A 20,539-nucleotide genomic window follows, 5' to 3' on the forward strand; every position below is an offset into this window, starting at 1 on the left:
TTTTTTCGTTACTGTTATTATTATTCCATAAATTACATCTTTTCTGTAATTTCACAAACATATTATATATTCTGCATAAGTATTTTACAATCTAAAAATATGTATAAATATTTTCAAATATATACAAAACTTGGCTGATAATCTGGCTATTATGATCGTATATTTGAGGGATAGATATCTACATAATACATTTGATAAAGACTAATATTTGAAATGAACAGAATGAAACAAGCTTATAGGAAATAAAAGAAATTAAAGCTTAACGAAGGTTAAAATTATGACAAATTTTTAAAAAATTGTTAAAACTACTGTGGTGTCAAAATTCTTAATTGCATTAGTCATCGCATTTTATTTAAATATTTTTTTTTATATACGTTATCTATATAATTCACGTCCAAGAAAGAATGTTTACCGTCGAAAACACAAATTTCCTGAGACGAATCGTTTATCGGAGAAGATGTTTTGTATGTATTACTTTCGTAGGTTGCGCGTACATGTTTACTGATGGACGACATTTCTTACGTATAACGACAATAGTTTAGTGTCTTTACTTTAGTTTTTACATATAAATATATCAGATACTGTTATCGTCGTTTGTTTTAAACGATCCGTCGAGAGAGAAAAAGATACAATATTCACAAATTATTCTTTTTAAGGCAATAATTATTGCAAAAAAAAATTTACTAGTGCAAATTTTCGGCAATTAGGCACCTTGCAGAAAAAACTATATGCGTTATTTTGTGAAAATAGATTACACAGTAAGTTTTAATATTAATAGTATACTTTCAAGAAACAGACATCACGCATATTTTTTAATTATTCAAAAATTAAGAGTGAGCATATTAGGAAATACACTTATTAGAAATATGTATATACATATTAAGTCATAAAATATATATATATATATATATATATATATATATATATATATTATTTTTCCCTTTAGACGTTCACTATCGCAATGCTCCCAATGCTTTTCTTTTTTCTTGCTTCTTTGTCGTGCAAAATACAGAATTACGGAACGATGGTGACACGTGTATTTTTTGTGTATGTATCATTCTATTTATATAAGGGATAAATATTTTTTTGCAGATATATAGGGGCAAAAATGAAATTGATATTATTTTTTGGAATCGTTCTGAAATTTATTGTCCCGATAGCTAGTAAAATATACGCCAGGAATATAACAAAATGTTTGCTCGTTTCTGAAAATTTAAACATCTTTGAAGTAATGCCAATAAGATATGATGTTCATATTAAAATAAGACCACAACAAAGAATGTTGTTAGGGTACACGAATATATTGATTGAAGTCAAGAAACCAATAAAGGACATAATCCTACATGCAAAATCGAGATACGGTTACGGAATAGAGGTAAACCAAAATATACTTCGCCCCAATGACTTTGATTTATGTTTGATATAAATAAAAATCCTCCAAAGCGATATGCCAAATATTTTATATGTCAACGTTAATGTCATTAAAACAGGATCCCTTTTTGCTAATATTTACCGTAGTTTCTTTTCACGTCTTGTGTATCAAAATTATTATGGTTAATTCATTGTTAAAGGATGAACAAGATAGTGCATCTTATAAAGTGACCGACTTCCAATTTTGTGAGAAGAAAGAAATCTTAATTTTACAGTTTGACAAAATGCTAGATAAAGGAAAATATAATTTTGAAATAGCTTACAGATCCGTTTTAAATAAACATGTCGAGGAAATATTTTATCCTACTTGGAATAATCAAAAGTAAGTAAAGGATAACGTATTTTGAATTACAGGTTTATATGTACGAGGTGTCTGACAATAATATATTAAATTTTCGTGCATAAACTTTTATTTTGACGTGACCGATTTACTTGTTTACGGCTGCATAGCGAATTGTCAGATATCTGTATATAATGAAAAACAACTACGATATTAATAAACAGATATTATATATCTAAAGTTCAAAATTATAGTTAATACTAAAAATCTTTTCGGCATAATACTAAGCTAAAAACGTTATACAAAGTATTAAGTGCATAAAGATAATAAAAACACTTATTTAATACGAAAGACTATATCAATATTGAGCTAACTAGATCAGTCTTAAAACAGCAAAATATTTATCCTTATTAAACAATTTTTGTTGCAATATGACAGTTGGATGCTCACGAATCTCTACACACCAAACACGATACGAGTATTATTTCCATGCTGGGACGATCCGAGGGTAAAAGCAACTTACAACATCTCAATCCAGGTTCCTGCAAATTACGAGGTTCTTTCAAGCATACCCAAACAGTCTTCTTCCTTTATACATCGTCCATTGTTTACGCTAAAATTTGGCAGAAGATTGATAAAGTACCAAAAATTTGTTTCGAAGCCTACTCATCTAATAGGATTTTTGATAATCAATGATATTGTGAGGGAATATGAAAACAGAGACATACATTATATGTGGCGCAAAATAGATGCGGATAAGGAATTCACTTACGTACTAGAAAAGGCAAAAATGGTGACATCTTTTTTTTTTAACTCTATGAAAATAGACACGTCGAACCTCTCTCCAGAAATTAACCATGTCGTACTTCCAAATAGTCCTATGAAGTCAACAGGTGCACCCGGTCTTGTTGTTTACAGGTATGTAATAATCATCTTAAAAATATTGCTACGTTAACATCACAAGGAATACTTAATACACTGAAATTCGATAACACGTATTTATTTGTGCCCAAGTTGAATACATCGTACATAGACGCGCAATACTGTTAATAGACAACATTAATATTAAAATTCCTTGTATGGAGCAAATTGGCAAACATTGCCACAAATCCTTATATTTGTAAATGTTTTTAAGTCATGTAATATAACCAAATTATAGACAGTTTATCATTATATAATATATTATTGGCAAGATAATATATAACAGGTTATTCTAACTGTTCGAATTTTACTTTATCAATTATTTCCCAAAAATTTCAATTTGACTAAATATCTCTTATTATGTTCCTATTAGTGATGATTAATAGCCATTATATACGCTGAGGGAAAATTATCTTAAAATCATTAAATATTTCTTTAATAGGTGCCATTAACATATTCACTTAAATCTAAATTCTTTTTATTTAAAACAAATATTGTCTACCTGATTTAAGTAAACAATATTGGTTTAAATAAAGAGAATTTAGATTTAAATAAATAATGGCACCCATCAAAGAAATATTTATTGATTTTAAGGTAATTTTTCTCACAGTGTACGAAAAGTCTAATATATTACCGGCTTAGAGAAATTTGCATATCATTGCATTAAAAAATTTTAAAGTATTGAGAATACATACGTCGAATTTCTTTTCGCATCACATGCGTTACAATATACTAAAACTTCGACAGTTCTCTATTATTTTTTCACCAGTAGAATATCATATTTAACATAATATGTGGACATATGATGTTTTTAGAATGTTATTGCGCAAAAAAATGGAGACAATTATGTTGTATTTTTAATTATTTTTTCACAAATAATATTAGGAATAGACAGTTATAATTAACAAAAAAGTGGAAGTAATAAAATAAGAAAAGAGTAGAGAATAGGAAAAGAAAGGACATATACGAAGAAGATGTTTGTTCGGAGATATTTTGAATTATACACATTAATGTGATAATAACGTTCAATAAATTAATTTTCTTTCCATTTACAGGGAAAAAGACATTACGTTCGATGAAATTTTAGATTTTCCGGGTCAGTTTGTTGATGTTATAACGTTAGTATCATACGAAATGGCACGTCAATTATTTATTGGTGTTGTCAGTCCGCAATTAGGAAATGATTATGTATGGTTGAACGAAATATTTGCATCATTCTGCGGCTATTACATCATGGACCAGGTTACATTTTATCATTAGCATTAGTAAATTGCAAATAAAGTTTCGTTGTTAATAGTTAATTCTTGAATACATCTAAACACTTAGAAACGTATCATATTAAGAACAAAATTACACTTATTTATTCTGTTAATTAAAACATTTTTTTGGTATTGTAATAAATTATGATAAACAGATTGCTACAACTCGTTGTTTCCAGGTATGGTCATCACATCGATTAATGGAACTGTTTGTGGTTAAAATTATTCAGCCCACTCTAAATATCGACATGCTCTTAGAAAGTGAACCTATTATAAGCAAGTCTAAGAATAGTGATGGAATTGATGGATTACTTTATCCTCTCCTCTATCATAAGAAAGGTGAGGTTGAATAAATATATAATAAATATATTTTTCTGATTATTCGTAACTTATTTAATATTATATGTTTCAACATTTACAACAACATAGCATTCGCTCTGATTCGCATGCTACTGCAACTTTACAATCGCGATGTTTTCAACGAAGCCATCAGGAGATATGTACACGAACGGTTAGTAAGTGATAGAAATATAACCTTCTGATCTTATATTTCATTTCCATTAAATTTTTATGAAGTTAGCGTTACCCAACATCCAATTTCATGCTTTCTGACATGCACATAGACGGACATGCTATAAGAAACTGAATTTGCTGAACTCTCTGTAGTGCATTTTGAAATTTATACAACAGACTGACAGAGTTGCTTACATCGTGCCAAGCACACGTATGAAATTATACATCGTTTAACGTTACTCACTCAGTCGTGGTTCGTTTATTTGCCAGAATATTATGTTTATATCCTCAGTTATTGTTTATATGAGACACATCCAAAAATGCAAGCATTTCATGGCAGCATATCCTAAACTGATTAGGTATATGCAGTTATGATGCCGTAATAGTCATTGTTTCATGAACATATACTAAATGATATCAATAGTTAAATAGTTAAAGGATATGGTTTTGATACGCCCTGCTTAAATATCATTTATACATACATATATACATATATGTGTGTGTGTGTGTGTGTGTGTGTGTGTGTTTTTATGTGTGTGTGTGTGTGTACGTGTGTATAAAAGCGAACTCTAAACGTCAAATATTTAAAAATGCCGTGTTTGTTATATTGTTAGTACAAAGGATATATGGACTATATTGGAAGATTATTATCTACAAAACAGAAGCCGCTATAGGATAAAAGAAATAATGAATACATGGTTAACAATAAAACACCACCCCGAGCTAATGATCCTACGTAGATATAGCGAACAGCGAACTATATCTGTTTATTCATTATATGAATGGGTTGACAATAGTGAATGGATAGTACCTGTCAATTACATTACGCAATTTACTTACAATTCTTACAATGACTCGGATGTTTTTTGGCTTGATTCGACATACGTGAATACTACCGTAAAGTCAGGGTATGATAAATCGTATAGTCCTACAGATTATTTCGTCATAGTTAATCCAGAACAAACAGGTAACTGCACATATATATTTACTGTACTATGTTATTCCTTTTATGACGATTCTATACAAGGTGCCCAATTTTAAATAATGTAATAGGGTTCCTCAAAAATTAAGTGTTCTATCCAAAAAGTATGTCGAACAAAATTTATAGCGTTTTAAAGGGGATGCCTTATTCGCTTAACCTTCAATGACTTTATTATAAACACGTAAAGGTCAACTTGATATTTTTAAGCAATATTACATAGATGTTTAATACAAATTAATATATAAATCGATTATGACCTCCGATTATTCTGCATACAAAAGTACCAAAGGTGAGTCGTCGAAAATACTTTCTAAGGTACTTTGTATTTTATTTTTATAAGTTCAAATACAAAATATAAAATATCTAGTAAACTATTCATTTCTCGATAATTTCACTCTTATACTTCGTACGTAAAATAATGATAAAAATTGATCGGCGATATTAATTTTTATACTCTAGTACATTAACAAATTTGTAGAGTGCAGCAAAATTTTGTTTGAGTTTTTCTACATTTCTCTCAAAATAATCATTGTTGTCTGTTATTCTGTGTATGAAAATATTACGATGTGCTTATCAAAAAAAAATTTATGAAATATTATATTTTTTATACTTAAAAGTAGAAGGATAAAACGTAAAACATTTCAGAAATCATTCATTTTTTCAATTTAAAAAAAATGAATGATTCCTGAAATGTTTTACATTTTATTCTTCTACTTTTAAGTACAAAAAATAAAATATCTCGTCTACTACTTTTAGACGCAGAATGAGAAAGAATGATACGCAGAATGATTGAAGAAAATAATTTATATTGGAAAAGTCAGATGACAATTTTTAGAAATATCAAATTGACTTTGACGTGACTCTAACGAGGTCACTGAAGGTCAAGTAAGTGATACAATAATACATTCCCCTTAAAACAATGTAAATTTTGTTTGAAATATTTTTCTATGGATGCTTTGAGTTTTAAGAAATGTTAATGCATCATTTAAAATGGAATACCTTGTAGGCACACATATGTACATATATATAGACATACATATAAACATTAGGTTATCTGAAAATTCAACCAAAATGTTTAGATGCATGTAAAGCAGTTCAAGTTAAACAGGAAAATTATGTATTAAATGTCCTTCAAACATCCCTATAAATCTTATCTCACCGCGTAAAATTTAGTCATTCTCAAATGCATTCTAATTGTTATTTACATATGCTTTGCATCGAACCACTTAAGCATGATTCCCATACACGTTGTTGCGCGCGCGCGTTATCGGCGTCCAACAATGTTACATTAAGAAACACATTTTATTAGTTAAATAACTTGTGCCGAAGCAATTACAAAAATATTTCACCGTGACGTTTTGATTTAAAGTGAAAATAACTATCGGCTTGATCAGTAATTTTACAGTGATCTACGACGCAATAATCATGTTAACATTCCCTATTTGTGGAATAGTACAGGAAATTCTCCTATTCAGTTTAATGTGCTTTTCTTGCTCATCTCTTAAACGCACCTTGTACCAAACATTTTGTATATTTAAAAATTTCCGATCGTTCCATAAATCCCATTAAGATATAATCATTTCTATTGAAACTTTTCACCCATGTATATTTGAGGTAGAAGTGGAATAATCCTAATAAAATGTATATTTGAGGTAGAAGTGGAATAATCCTAATAAAATATTTCTCGATATATGTAATTCAAAGTATTTAACACGTTAATAACAACACTAAAATAATCTAATAAAATGTAATGATCTAATAAATGTTAGAGTCATAAAAGTAGAAAATAATAATAAAATAATGATAAAATAATCTAATAAAATTTCCCTTTTTACAGGTTATTATCGTGTTAACTACGATGACAAAAACTGGATACTGATATCAACTTACATGCAAAATAATACCTCAAACATATCTCCCATTACTCGCGCTCAACTGGTAAATGATGCGTACTATTTCGCAACAATAAGGAAACTCAAAGGTTCTACCTTCATCGAACTCACTAAGCATTTAAAGAAGGACACAGATTTTATAGCATGGTATCCTATGTTTAACATTTTGTTAGATATGTCATCTTACTTTAAATTCCCTGAGAGTAATCATATCAAGGTGAGTAAAAGAAATTTTATGGGTAACGTTTATCAGACGTTAGGACATGTAGACTGCTGTCTAAAAGGAATACAATGTTATGATATAACAAATTAATCACATTGTAAATCTAAAAGAGTTTTGCGCATGTTGTACCAATCTACACAAAAATGACGCTTTCTTAAGTAAAAAGATGACATGACAGTATTAACGTTATATAACGTAAATATTTAGGAACACTTTTTGGGACTTCTGGATGGAGTACTTAACAAAATAGGATACGAAAACATTATACAGGATGGTAAAATGACAAAATCATTGAGACTTTTAGTACGAAAGTGGGCCTGCAAACTTGGTCACTCAGTATGTCGAAATGCCGCTTTAGATCGTTTGATGATCTATATAAATCATCGTGATGAATTGGACAGGTAATTATCATCATCCACACATATACTCTCAATACATTTTATGAAGTATGTGGCCAAACTGTAGTATTTGATATAAGTTTTTCGCTAAACGAATAAGAAATATTCAAATGCTAAATTTTCCTTATACTCACATAAATATTCATTTTTTTTCATATATTTCAGAATTCCGGCAATGTTGAAAGAATGGATAATTTGTGATGGGTTGAAGACAATAGATTTAAATGTATGGGACAATATTTTAGATAAAGCTATAAATTATAATAACAAGATGCTTCTGGAATATTTGTCATGTACTGAAAATAGTGCGATTATCGTGCATTACTTACGATTAATGCTACAGCCGGGTTATTTCTCGAAAACAGATCTATTTATGAGACCAATATGTCGTAAAATTGTGAAAAATCATATTAGCAGAAATATGGTGTTACGTTACGTGATCGATAATTATAGTGCAATTGTAATCAGGTATTATTTTTCGTGACGGAGTTGCTTTTCTTAAGGAAATGTAACAGTATCTACTAAAGTTAAATCTGACTTCTTGTAATTTTGCAGGTTTGATTTCCCTGCTGCCACTTTATTACATGATATGATTATGAATGTTTACTCATTAAAGGACCTCGACATGGTAAATTTTATAAATTAAAATCTCTTAAGTTGTTTATTATTCACAAATATAATTCTATTTAAGCACTTTATGCTACTCTGTGCACATTGTGTATATTACGTTATTTTATATATTAAAAATAAATTTTTGTGTTGAGCTGCAATTGTCATGTCGACAGAGTTGTAACATCTTAAGTACTGAATTAACTGTTACAGATAAAAGAACATGCTGAGTGGTTATACTCTCCAGCTAAGGAAGGTTTTCAGGTATTTATAAATCTTCTGGAATCAATCAACAAATTAATTACATACCGAAAAAGATATCTAATAAAAGTGAAGGACAAGTTTCAAGAGTTTAATTGAGTAATTGAATAATCGGAAATGTTTAAAAAACGTCGTCATTATTGTTTTCCGGATCAAATCAATATTCTAATCACAATAACAATCAAAATAATCACTATGCAATTGCAGTTATCATTAAAAATGCGTGTCCAACGTAATAAACAATTTCTAATATTAAGAATAATAAAATATGATATGTGACCCTTGGCTTCTTATAACATTAAACATTTAGATAAAACCTATATCTGATGTAAAATAAGATTTACTCTTTTATTGTGATGGAAGAAAATCGTTCATTAGATACGTTCAGGGGAACTTATTTGAAGTGTGTAGATATATTAACGAATAAATGAGAATTATTTTAAAACAGACTGGTACATACGTGCTTTGTAACTGTAGAATTATGTATGTACGTTGAACTGAAATTGTTTTTTTGTTATTATTATTTAATAAATTTTTCTGCAGTAGCTCTTAGATCTCCTTGTTCTTACTGGCATTATCCTTGTTCCTAGTTGGCATTAATTGCAGTATCTCAGAATATTTTTTAATGGCAATCGCTTTGATCGTAGGTGAACTTAAGAACTTAGCAGCCTATCCTTTGATAGGAAATTGAATGTCAAAATAAATAACATTTAAGTTATTTTACTTGTTCTGAGAAGGACGATATTGTCATACATTATTTAGATTTGATATCGAAAATTATTCTATACGTATATCAAGTGCATCATCGCAAACATTTATCCTTAGAATAATCTCTGTAAAACAACAGTTATCGTGAAAGTTATATCTTCTAAATAACGAACAATTTTTAAAGTAATTGTGCAATCCTTTCTTTTATAATAGCAAGTATTAATATACAAAGTACATGTGACATACATATGTATATTTATATTTATATTTGTATATATATATATGTATTGTATATGTATATTTGTATATGTACACTTTGTTTCACGCAACACGTATTATTATTATTCGTGTGCAGATAGAATTATTCGTCGTAAACTCTGAACAACAAAGTCTCATATTATTTGTTCAAACGCTATAATGATTCTTATAAAACTTATGATGATTTCTTAAGAAACTAATTATAATAAAACTAGCAAATATGTGCATCTAATGTATTCCAACATTAAGAGTGTACAATCTTTATTTATTTTAGCATTATGCACTTGCCGACGTGGCAGGAGATTATCAACATTCAAATTTTGAGTTAAATTCGGCCAAGGAGTTTGTGCCGTTATACGCACAAATTTATCAAATTTCTATGATTAACATCTAATGAATTATATTATTAACTAGAAAGTTACTATTAACTAGAAACTATAAGATTTTTTCACTTTGTTTGACAAATATTACCTGCATATGAGTGATATACGTTATGCCAAACACGGTGTAAATAGGAGTTATTTTTCATTTGATATATTGGAAAAGATTTGTAAAGAAAAGAAGTAAGGGTATATATTATGCAGAAAGTGAGAACATTAGAAAGTAAGAGATTAGTCTTCGAATATATTTTTTTGTTACATTAGAGCTACATGTTATAATCATTTTTTGTTACTGCTATTGTTATTCCATGAATTGTATCGTTTCTGTAATGTTAGAAACATTATATATATTCTATACAAACATTTCAAAATCTACAAATATAATTAAATATTTTCAAATATACATAAAACCTGGCTAATAATATAGCTATCATTATGGCTATCAGTATATTTGATATATATATATATATATATATATATATATATATATATATATATATATATATATATATATATATATTTATTTATTTCAGATAAAGACCAATACTTGAAGTGAACAGAATAAAACAAACTCATAAAAAACATAAGAAAGTTTAATAAAGACTAAAATTATGACAAATTTTTAAAAAAATGTTACAATGGCTGCTGTCAATATTGTTATATGTGTTATTCAATCGCATTTTTATACAAATTTTTTTCCTTCGTACATATTATCTAGATAATTTACGTGTATAAAAGAATGTTTACCGCGAAAGTACAAATTTCCCGAAACGAAATGTATATCGCAAAAATGTTTCGTATGTATTATTTTCGTAGATTGCGCATACGTGTTTACTAATAGATGACATTTCTTATATACATATAATAATAGTTTAGTACCTCTATTTTAGTTTTTATATAAACATGTCAGAAATGTTATCGCACGTAGTTTGAAGTAATCTGCCGAGGAGGAAAAAATTAGGACATTCTCAAATTATTCTTTCTAAGGCATTACTTATTAGAAAAATATTTACTAGAACAAATTCGACGTACGTGGCACCTTGCAGGAAAAGCCATATAGGAAGGTTTATCACTTTTTTCATATTTTCTGGAATCAATCAACGAATTGATTACATACCGGAAAAGATATCTAATGAAAGTGCAGGACAAGTTTCAAGAGTTCAATCGAATAATCAAATAATCGGACTGAAAATATAAAAATTTAAAAGACATCGACATTATAGTTTCCCGTATCGAATGTTCCCGTAAATAAATGTTCTATAGAATAATCAAAATAATCACCATAAAATTGCAGTTATCATTAAAAATGCGTTTCCAAAATGATAAACAATTTTTAATATTAAAAATAGTAAAATTAGCTATGTCCTACTTGGCGCTTCCTATAACACTAAACATTTTAGATAACACTTATATCTGACGTAAAATAAAACTTACTCTTTTATTACTTACGTGATAGATGAAAATCGTTCATTAGATACGTTAAGGGAAATTTGTGTGAAATGAGAAGGAAGACATTGTTATATGTTATTTAGATTTGATAAGAAAAGTTATCTTATACGTGAAGGTGTCATTACGAACATTTATCCTTACAAGAATCGTCTGCAAAACAGCCGTTATCATGAAAGTTATAACTTCTAAATGACGAACAATTTTTAAAACAATTGTGCAATCCTTTCGTTTATAATAACAAATATTAATATAAAAAGTACGCATGACATATTTGGTTTTTTATGCTTTTGTGGTGTCCATGTATATTAAATTTGGTTTGAGCCACGTGAATTCAACTTTGTTTGATTCCGACGTTTTGCGAACATTTCAGCCCGCTTCATCAAGGAGAAACGAGCATCGGGTAATATATATGTATCAGATAAAGACTAATATTTGAAATAAACAAAATGAAACAAACTTATATACAAACTTATATACAAGCTTATATATAAGCTTATATACAAAGCTTATAGAACAAAAGAAAATAAAGTTTAATGAAGATTAGATTTATGACAAATTTTTTAAAAATTGTTACAATTGCTGCTGTCAATATTGTTATATGCCTTAGTCAAATGCATTTTATTCAAATATTTTTTCTTTACATACATTGTCTAGATAATTCATGTGTATAAAAGAATGTTTACCATTGAAAATTCCCGAAACGAATCATATATCGAACAAGATGTTTTGGTTTCGTAGAATGCGCGCATGTGCTTACTGATAGAGGACATTTCCTATACATAACGACAATAGTTTGTCCATCTTAGTTTTTACATATAAATATATTAGATACCGTTATCATCGTTTATTTCAAGCGATCCATTGGAAATATACATATGTGATAACTCAAATAAATGCCCTATATTACTATATAAGTGAATATAATTACATAAACTACGTTACTGTTATTGTGCGTAAGTAATATTAAAACTTCAAAATTAATATTTTCAAAGTAAGAACTAATTCTCATTCCGTATGTTTTTTAGTTATTTTTTGATTATTCCTCAAAAGAAAATATTGCGCTTCGTTTGAGATATTATATTTATTACACATAACATAGATAATAATTAAGACTTTATTATTTCTCATATCACAAAATATGCAATCGACAGGATGCTTATATTATATATCTAACTTTATCGCATTTTCTGTGCTACTAAAATATTTTTCAAGGTGTCCATTTAAAAACATAACATTGTTTTGCTTTTAATTGACTTAGTATTGACTTTGCAATATTAATAGAATGCAAGAAAATTATTTGTTTGGCTGCGATAACTATCGTAAATATATATACCAGGTGTAGAAGTATGAAACCGGAATTTTTTTATACAAATAAGACGTCTGTTGTTCGAAAGTGATAAATAATACTTTATTCAAAATAATTTCCACTGTTTTGAACACATTTTTCCCACCTCTCTGGCAGTTTATGAATGCCGTGCCAAAAAAACTTTTCATCTTTTGAAGCGAACCAGTTATCTAGCCATTTTTCCACATTTTCATACGAATCGAAGCGTTGGTTAGCGAGAGCGTGTCCTAGCGATGCGAACAGGTGATAATCGGACGGAGCCAAGTCTGGAGAATAAGCCGCATGCGGTAGTAATTCCCAACTGAACGACTCGATCGTTTCCTTGACCCGTTTTGCTGTATGTGATGGGGCATTATCATGGAGCAAAATGACATTGTGTTGCCTTTTTGCATATTCTGGTCGTTTTTTAGTCAATGTTCGATTTAAATCGATCATTTGTTGTTGGTAGCGATTAGTATTGACGGTTTGACCAGGTTTCAGCAGTTCATAGTTCATAGTTCATAGTTCATAGTTCTTCGTTCCTCACGTCAAAATCACCACTTTTGAATTTTTTAAACCACTCGAAACACTGAGATTTACCAAGAGCATATTCACCGTAAGCTTCGACAAGCATTCGATGTGATTCTGCAGCAGTTTTCTTTAAATGATAACAGAAAATCAATGCTGTCCGCAAATCATAGTTAGTAGGCTCGAAACGTGACATGTTTAAGGTTATACAAAAATATACTAGAGAATGAAAGTTGGGGTTATGTTTGTTGACAATATTCGTCAGCTGTTAGGAGAATATAATAGCGCGGCAGTAGCGGTCTTACGGTCACTAAACTGAACGCTGGCACCATTTATAGGGGAATTCCGGTTTCATACTTCTACACCTGGTATATATATATATATATATATATATATACACATATATTATATATCATAAAACATATATATATTCCTCCCTTTAACAAATATCGGCCATCACAATGTTCCAAACGTTTTCTTTTTTTTTGTTTTTTTCTTAACTAAAACTCAAAATTAGAGAACGATATCTTTCGTGTGTATGTATTATTTTCAAATAGAGAATAAATATTTTTGTGCAGATATTTGGGAACAAAAATGAGGTTGATACTGTTTCTTGGAGTTGTCTTGAAATTTCTCGTCCCGATAGCTGAGGGACTATATTCCAGGAATATAATAAATTGTTCGTTCGTTCCTGAGAATTTATACATCTCTGAAGTAATGCCAATAAAATATGATGTTAATATCCTAATAAAACCACATCAAAGAATATTGTTAGGCTACGTGAATATTTTGATTAAGGTCACGAAATCAACAAACAACATAACTCTACATGCAGAACCGACATATAATTACGATGCAACGGTAAATAAAAACGTACTTCGCCCCATTGACTTTGACATTTACGTATAATATAAATATTACTCTCCAAAGAAACATAGAAACTAAGGTTTATATGTCAATGTCAACGTCATTAGAGTGAGATCACTTTTGTCGATAATTACCGCAGTTTTTCTTTCCATATAAAAATTACGATGCTTGACTTATTGTTAAAGGATAATCCGTTTGGTGCACCTTATAGTCTGACTGACTTCCAGTTTTGTACGAAAAAAGAGGTTCTAATTCTGAAATTTGACAAAACGATAGATGTAGGAATGTATCAATTTAAAATAACTTACAGATCCGTTTTCACTAAAAGGATGAAGAAAATCTTTTATTCAGCTATAGAGACTCATGAAAGTCGAAAGTAAGTAAAAAATAAGATATTTTGAATTCTAGATTTACACACACGAGGGATATGATGATGACATATTAAACTCTCGTGTACATAAATTTTCCTGATCTTTCCTGATCTATACACTACGGCTACATAGTGAATTATGAGATACCCTATATATAATGAAAGATTACTACAATATTAATAAACGGATATCATTCATCTAATATTCAGAGTTATTGTTGATAATACCACGAATTTTTTCGGTATAGTAATACAAGCTGAGAACGTTGTATGAAGTACATAAAGATGATAAACATTTATTTAATATAAAACATCACGTCAACATTAGTCTTGCGCTAATTGGATCAGTCGTAAAATAACAAAAAATTTATCTTTACCGAATATTTCGATAAGTTTAGATAAGATAATTTTTCTTTGTTGTAATATGACAGTTGGATGCTTACGAATCTCTATTCACCGAACGCGATACGAACATTGTTTCCATGCTGGGACGACCCGAGAGTAAAAGCAACCTACAACATCTCAATCCGGGTTCCTGCAGACTACACGGTTCTTTCAAACATACCCGAAAAGTCTTCTTTCTCTATAAAAGCTCCAATGCTTACACGATTTGGCGTAAAATTTATGCAGTATGAGGAATTTGTCTCAATGCCTACTCATATGATAGCATTTTTGATAGTCAATGATATTGCCCAGGATTATGAAGGACGCGACATACATTATATGTGGCACAAAACAGACGCGGATAAAAAATTCACTCACGTACTAGAAATGGCCCAAAGAGTGACATCCTTTTTTTCTCAGTTTATGAAATTAGGCTCGTCTTACTTCTTTTCAAAAATTAACCATGTCGTATTTCCAAATAGTCCTATGAAGTCAATGGGTGTACCCGGTCTTGTTGTTTACAGGTATGCCATAATAAAAATGCCATATTAAAAATGTTGTTGCGTGAACCATTAATATCACAAGGAATACTTAACACTCTGAAATTCGATAATATTTATTTATCTGAGCCCAATTTGAGTACGTCGCACATAGAACTGCAATACAGTTAATAGGCAACAGTAATATTAAAACTCTTTGTATAGAGTAAATTGGCACACATTGCCAGAGATTATCGCGGATAAATGTTTTTGAACTTATGTAATATAATCAAGTTATAGAAAGAAAATTTATTAACATGTAATATTATTGGCAAGTTGTTACGTAATAGGTTATCCTAGTTCTGTCTTCATTCCACTTTCTCAATTTTCTTCAAAATTCAATTAAATTAAATATAGTTTCTGTATGTTTCTATTAGCGACGATCAATAACCATTATTTTAGGAAAGCCTAACGTATTACCGGTTTAGAGAATTTTGTACATAATCGCACTAAAAATTCGTTAAAATGTCGAGAGTGCACACTAGGGTGTTCCTTATTTTACTCTTGGTCAACATTTTTTTTCGAATTTTTCCCGCGGCACCCTCCAAAAGGTTTCCATTTGTTAATACAAAGGTACTCCAATGTTTAACGATCCAGGGGCACGGGTTCTCGTTATCCGATCGAGCAAAAGTTTGGCAGTGATTTTTTTTTTGTCAAATGGAAACATTTTGGAGAGTGCCGCGGGAAAAATTCTAAAAAAAATTTTGACCAAGAGTAAAATAAGGACCATCCTAATTCACACATATCGAATATTTAGGTATTCATATCACATGCGTTACAATATATTGAAACTTCGACAGTTCTTTAATATTTTTTTATAACTAATATGTGTTATATTGGATACAATATATAGATATATAACGTTCTTAAAACGTTATTATGCAGAAAAGATGAAGACGATTATGTTAAATTATTTTTTCATAAATAATATTAGGAATAGGCAATTATAGCTAATAAAAAAAGAGCGAGTAATAGAGAAAGAAAAGAGTGGAAAATATAGGAAGAGAAAGAATATATACAAAGCATATATGCTTGCAGAGATATCTCGAATTATATATATTAATATCGCAATGACGTTCGATAAATGTACTTTCTTTCAATTTACAGGGAAAGAGATATTGCGTTTGATGAAGTTTTAAATTTTCCGGGTCGGTCTCTTGATGTTATGACGTTAGTAACATACGAAATGGCACGTCAGTTGTTCGTCAGTGTTGTCAGTCCGCAATCAAGAATTGATTATATATGGTTGAACGAAATATTTGCATCATTTTACAACTATTTTATCATAGATAAGGTTACTTTATATTATTAGAATTAGCATATTGCAAATAAGCTTTCATTGTTAATATATACAGTTAACTCTTGAGAAAAATTACACATTTAGAAACATGTTACATTAATGACGATGTAACGCCTATTTATTTTGCTAATTCGAACATTATCTTTGAGATTGCATTGATGGATACAACAATAGAGAGGGACAATCTATTTTGCAGATACAATCATCAGATAGATTAATGGAATTGTTTGTAGTTAAATTTATCCAGCCTGCTTTAAATAACGACATGCTCTTAGAAACAGAAGCTATTATACACAAGGCTAAGAACAGTGATGGAATTGATGGATTACTTTATCCTCTCCTTTATCATAAGAAAGGTGAAACAGAATTGAATAAATATTTTTGTTTGTTGAGTCGATTATGCTTAACTTGTTTAATTATATATACGTTTTGTTATTTGTACTGACATAGCTTTCGCTCTAATTCGTATGCTGTTCAAACTTTACAATCCCGAAACTTTCAAAGAGGCTATTAGGAATTATGTACACGCACGGTTAGTAACGGATAATAATATAACTATGTAATCTTATGTATATTTTTTTGAGAATTCGCTTGAACATATATAAAGCTAGCGTCACTCGATATCGAAATTCCATACTCGCATAGGCAAGCAAATTATAAGAACCTTAATTTTCTGGATAGTTCCCTACCGAACAATGGAAAATCTATGAAACAAACTAATTTGCTCACAGCATGCTGCTTGCAACAATTGCTTACAGGCATGTCAGAGTACATGAAATCGTATACCGTCTAATGCTAACTTTACGCACTTAGTCTTTGTTTTTCTTTATCAGTATATTATATTCATATTCCGTGTTATTATTTGCGCAAGGCATTTCCGAGAAATAAAACATTTTATTGAAACATTTTATGTTCTAAACTGATTACTTTAACTGTAATTTTATACAATATATAATTTCATGGACATATGCCAAATAATGTTAGTAAATAGTCAGTTAAATAATACAATTTTGATACATCTTTCTTTATTAAGAAATCTTTCTTTATCTTTCTTTATTATTTCATAAAAATTAAATATTTGAATATGTCGGGTTTAATACTTTGTTAGTGAAAATGACGTGTGGACTATATTGGAAGAAGCTCATTCTCTAAAATTCGAAAGCGACTCTACGGTAAAACAAATTATGAATACCTGGTTAACGACAAAACATCACCCCGAAATGTTCATCCAACGTGATTATCAAAAATGGAGTGCGGCTTGTATTTCGTACATGGCGCGTACAATTGAAGGGAATCCCAAATGGATAATACCTGTTAATTACATTATCGAATCTAGTTACGATTCCTATAATATCTCGGAGGTTCTTTGGCTTAAATGGGGTCAAGTGAAAAATATTACTGCCATAAGTGGTGATGATTTTCTCATAGTCAATGCAGAACAAACGGGTAAGAGTATATACCAATATATTTAATATACTATGTTGTCCTTCCATGACAAGTATATGTATATATGTGTGTGTGTTGTGTGCGTGCGTTAAGTGTATGTGTTGTGTATAGACATCAGGACATCTGATAATTTAAGGCAAATAATTCAGAAGCAAGTAGATCAGTTCGAGCTGAATGGGAAAGTCATATAATAATGTCGATGAAATATTCTTATAGAGCTTATCTCACCACGTAAAATGTAAACATTCTCCAATGTATTCTAATTATTATTTACATATGCTTTGTATTGAACCACTTAAATATATTTTTCATACAAGTTGTGCGGGCGCGCGTGATTTATGGGCGTCAAATAATGTTACATTAAAAGACACATTTTACTTGTTAAATAGTACGTATACTGTAGCAATTATAACATTACAATAACGTTTTGTTTCGAAGTAAAAATATCAACGAACTTGATCAGTAATTTTGCGGTGACCTGCAAGGTAAGGAACATGTTAACTTTCATTATTTACAGAATAGTAGTGGACATTTTTCCGTTCAGTTTAGTGTGCTCTGTCTGCACATGGACACGCCTTGTATCAAATATTTTCTACATTTTGAAATTTCCGGTCGTTCCATAAATCCCATAAAGATATAATTATTTATATTGAAGCTTTTCACAAAATCCATTTATATTTAAAGTAGAAATGGAATAATCTTTTTAAAATATTTCTTGATATGTGCCATCAAAAGTTTCCAATACTTTAATAATAATAATAAAACAATGTGGTAGAATATAATAATCTACTAAATAATGAAAACAAAAAATAATAATAACATAATCTAAAAAAATCGATTTTACGACAGGCTTCTATCGTGTTAACTACGACAACAGAAATTGGTTACTGATATGGTCTTACTTGCAAAAGAACAATTTCTCACATATACCTCCCATTAACCGCGCTCAACTCTTAAATGATGCGTATTATTTCACAATAACTAGCCAGCTGGACCCTTATATCTTCACCAATATCACTAAGTATCTAACGTTGGATACAGATTTTGTAGCATGGTATCCAATGTTTAACATTTTGTCGGATATGTCAATTTATTTTAAATTCAATGAGAGCAGATATATGAGGGTAAGTAAAAAGAAATTTCATGGATAATACTTATTAGTTGTTAACACATGTGCATAATTGTGTAAAAGGAACAAAAAATTATTGAAATTAATCAACTTATAAACTTAAAGAAATTTCGCACATGTACCAATCCGCATGAAAACGATGTCTTGTCAAGGTTAAGTGACAAGGTAACTTGACAATATTATAGTTATATAACACCAAAATTTTAGGAACGCTTTTTGAAAATACTAAGTGGAATACTTACTAAAGTCAAATACGAAGAAGTTTCATCGGAAAATAACATGCAAAAATCGTTTAGATATTTAGTGCGAAGGTGGGCCTGTAAACTTGGTCCCTCAGTATGTCGACGTAACGCTTTTGATCGTTTGATGATTTATATAAATCATCAAGATGAACTAGATAGGTAATTTTTATCATAAGATAAACTCGGATATTATAGTTATACGGAAAAGATGGCCATAGGCTGTAATTTCTCTAATAATTGCAAAACGTTGTAATTTGTGCAATCAGTCACAAAGATAATCGATATTTATCATAGTGTACGTGCATATATTTTTCGAAATAGCAAAATTATGAATATTATGTTATATTATTATTATTATTATTTATTATTATTACTGCCTGTAAAATTTCTCATGTGTCCACTGAAACTTGCTGTAATGTCGAATAAATTACAGTTAAGCTGTCGCAATCAACGTTAGATACTTGAAGTATGTATGTATATTGAAATATAATATGCATTTTTATTTCCGTTTTCACTATTTGTTTATAAATACTATGGCCGTCTTTTATTCATATTTTGGGTAAGATAGCCCACTATCATTCTATGAACATTTATAAAACAAAAGTCGTTATGTTGCAAAAATTACTTTTAATATTACAGTAATTAAATCTTATGTGCAATATGTTTTGATCAAAAGATTGCATTTAGAATTTAAGTTTAGGAATGGAATTTTCTATTTCATATGAGTACTATATTTTTTACAAGTAATATGTTTTAAATATCTTATATTAAAATAAATATGTTAAATTATGTTTTTTTCATTATTTTATAAAATAATAGGTTCACAAAAACTTAAATATAAAATAT

At 29.4% G+C, this 20,539-nt stretch overlaps 2 protein-coding genes across 2 annotated transcripts in view; both read left to right on the plus strand.

Moving 5' to 3' along the window:
• The first annotated feature begins 577 nt into the window (after positions 1-577).
• LOC116851908 (thyrotropin-releasing hormone-degrading ectoenzyme-like) lies at positions 578-9,321 on the plus strand. Its single transcript, XM_032831827.1, has 13 exons — positions 578-758; positions 1,093-1,375; positions 1,572-1,753; positions 2,150-2,629; positions 3,688-3,874; positions 4,071-4,230; positions 4,321-4,402; positions 5,019-5,371; positions 7,224-7,495; positions 7,709-7,902; positions 8,065-8,367; positions 8,455-8,527; positions 8,722-9,321. The coding sequence occupies exons 2-13, from the start codon at positions 1,109-1,111 to the stop codon at positions 8,866-8,868; spliced, it is 2,700 nt and encodes an 899-aa protein (XP_032687718.1). The 5' UTR covers positions 578-758; positions 1,093-1,108; the 3' UTR covers positions 8,869-9,321.
• A 1,734-nt stretch (positions 9,322-11,055) lies between these two features.
• LOC116851918 (thyrotropin-releasing hormone-degrading ectoenzyme-like) overlaps positions 11,056-20,539 on the plus strand; it is an 11,127-nt gene continuing 1,643 nt past the window's right edge. Inside the window, exons 1-11 of the mRNA XM_032831848.1 lie at positions 11,056-11,179; positions 11,935-11,964; positions 13,995-14,277; positions 14,469-14,659; positions 15,085-15,561; positions 16,684-16,870; positions 17,073-17,232; positions 17,327-17,408; positions 17,985-18,322; positions 19,172-19,446; positions 19,659-19,852. Coding sequence (XP_032687739.1) covers positions 14,011-14,277; positions 14,469-14,659; positions 15,085-15,561; positions 16,684-16,870; positions 17,073-17,232; positions 17,327-17,408; positions 17,985-18,322; positions 19,172-19,446; positions 19,659-19,852 — 2,171 coding nt within the window. The 5' untranslated portion in view covers positions 11,056-11,179; positions 11,935-11,964; positions 13,995-14,010. The remainder of the gene's footprint in view (positions 11,180-11,934; positions 11,965-13,994; positions 14,278-14,468; positions 14,660-15,084; positions 15,562-16,683; positions 16,871-17,072; positions 17,233-17,326; positions 17,409-17,984; positions 18,323-19,171; positions 19,447-19,658; positions 19,853-20,539) is intronic.

Source organism: Odontomachus brunneus, unplaced genomic scaffold (assembly GCF_010583005.1).
Source record: "Odontomachus brunneus isolate Ranch 3 - 2012 unplaced genomic scaffold, Obru_v1 Obru_scaffold_196, whole genome shotgun sequence".
Taxonomy (NCBI): domain Eukaryota; kingdom Metazoa; phylum Arthropoda; class Insecta; order Hymenoptera; family Formicidae; genus Odontomachus; species Odontomachus brunneus.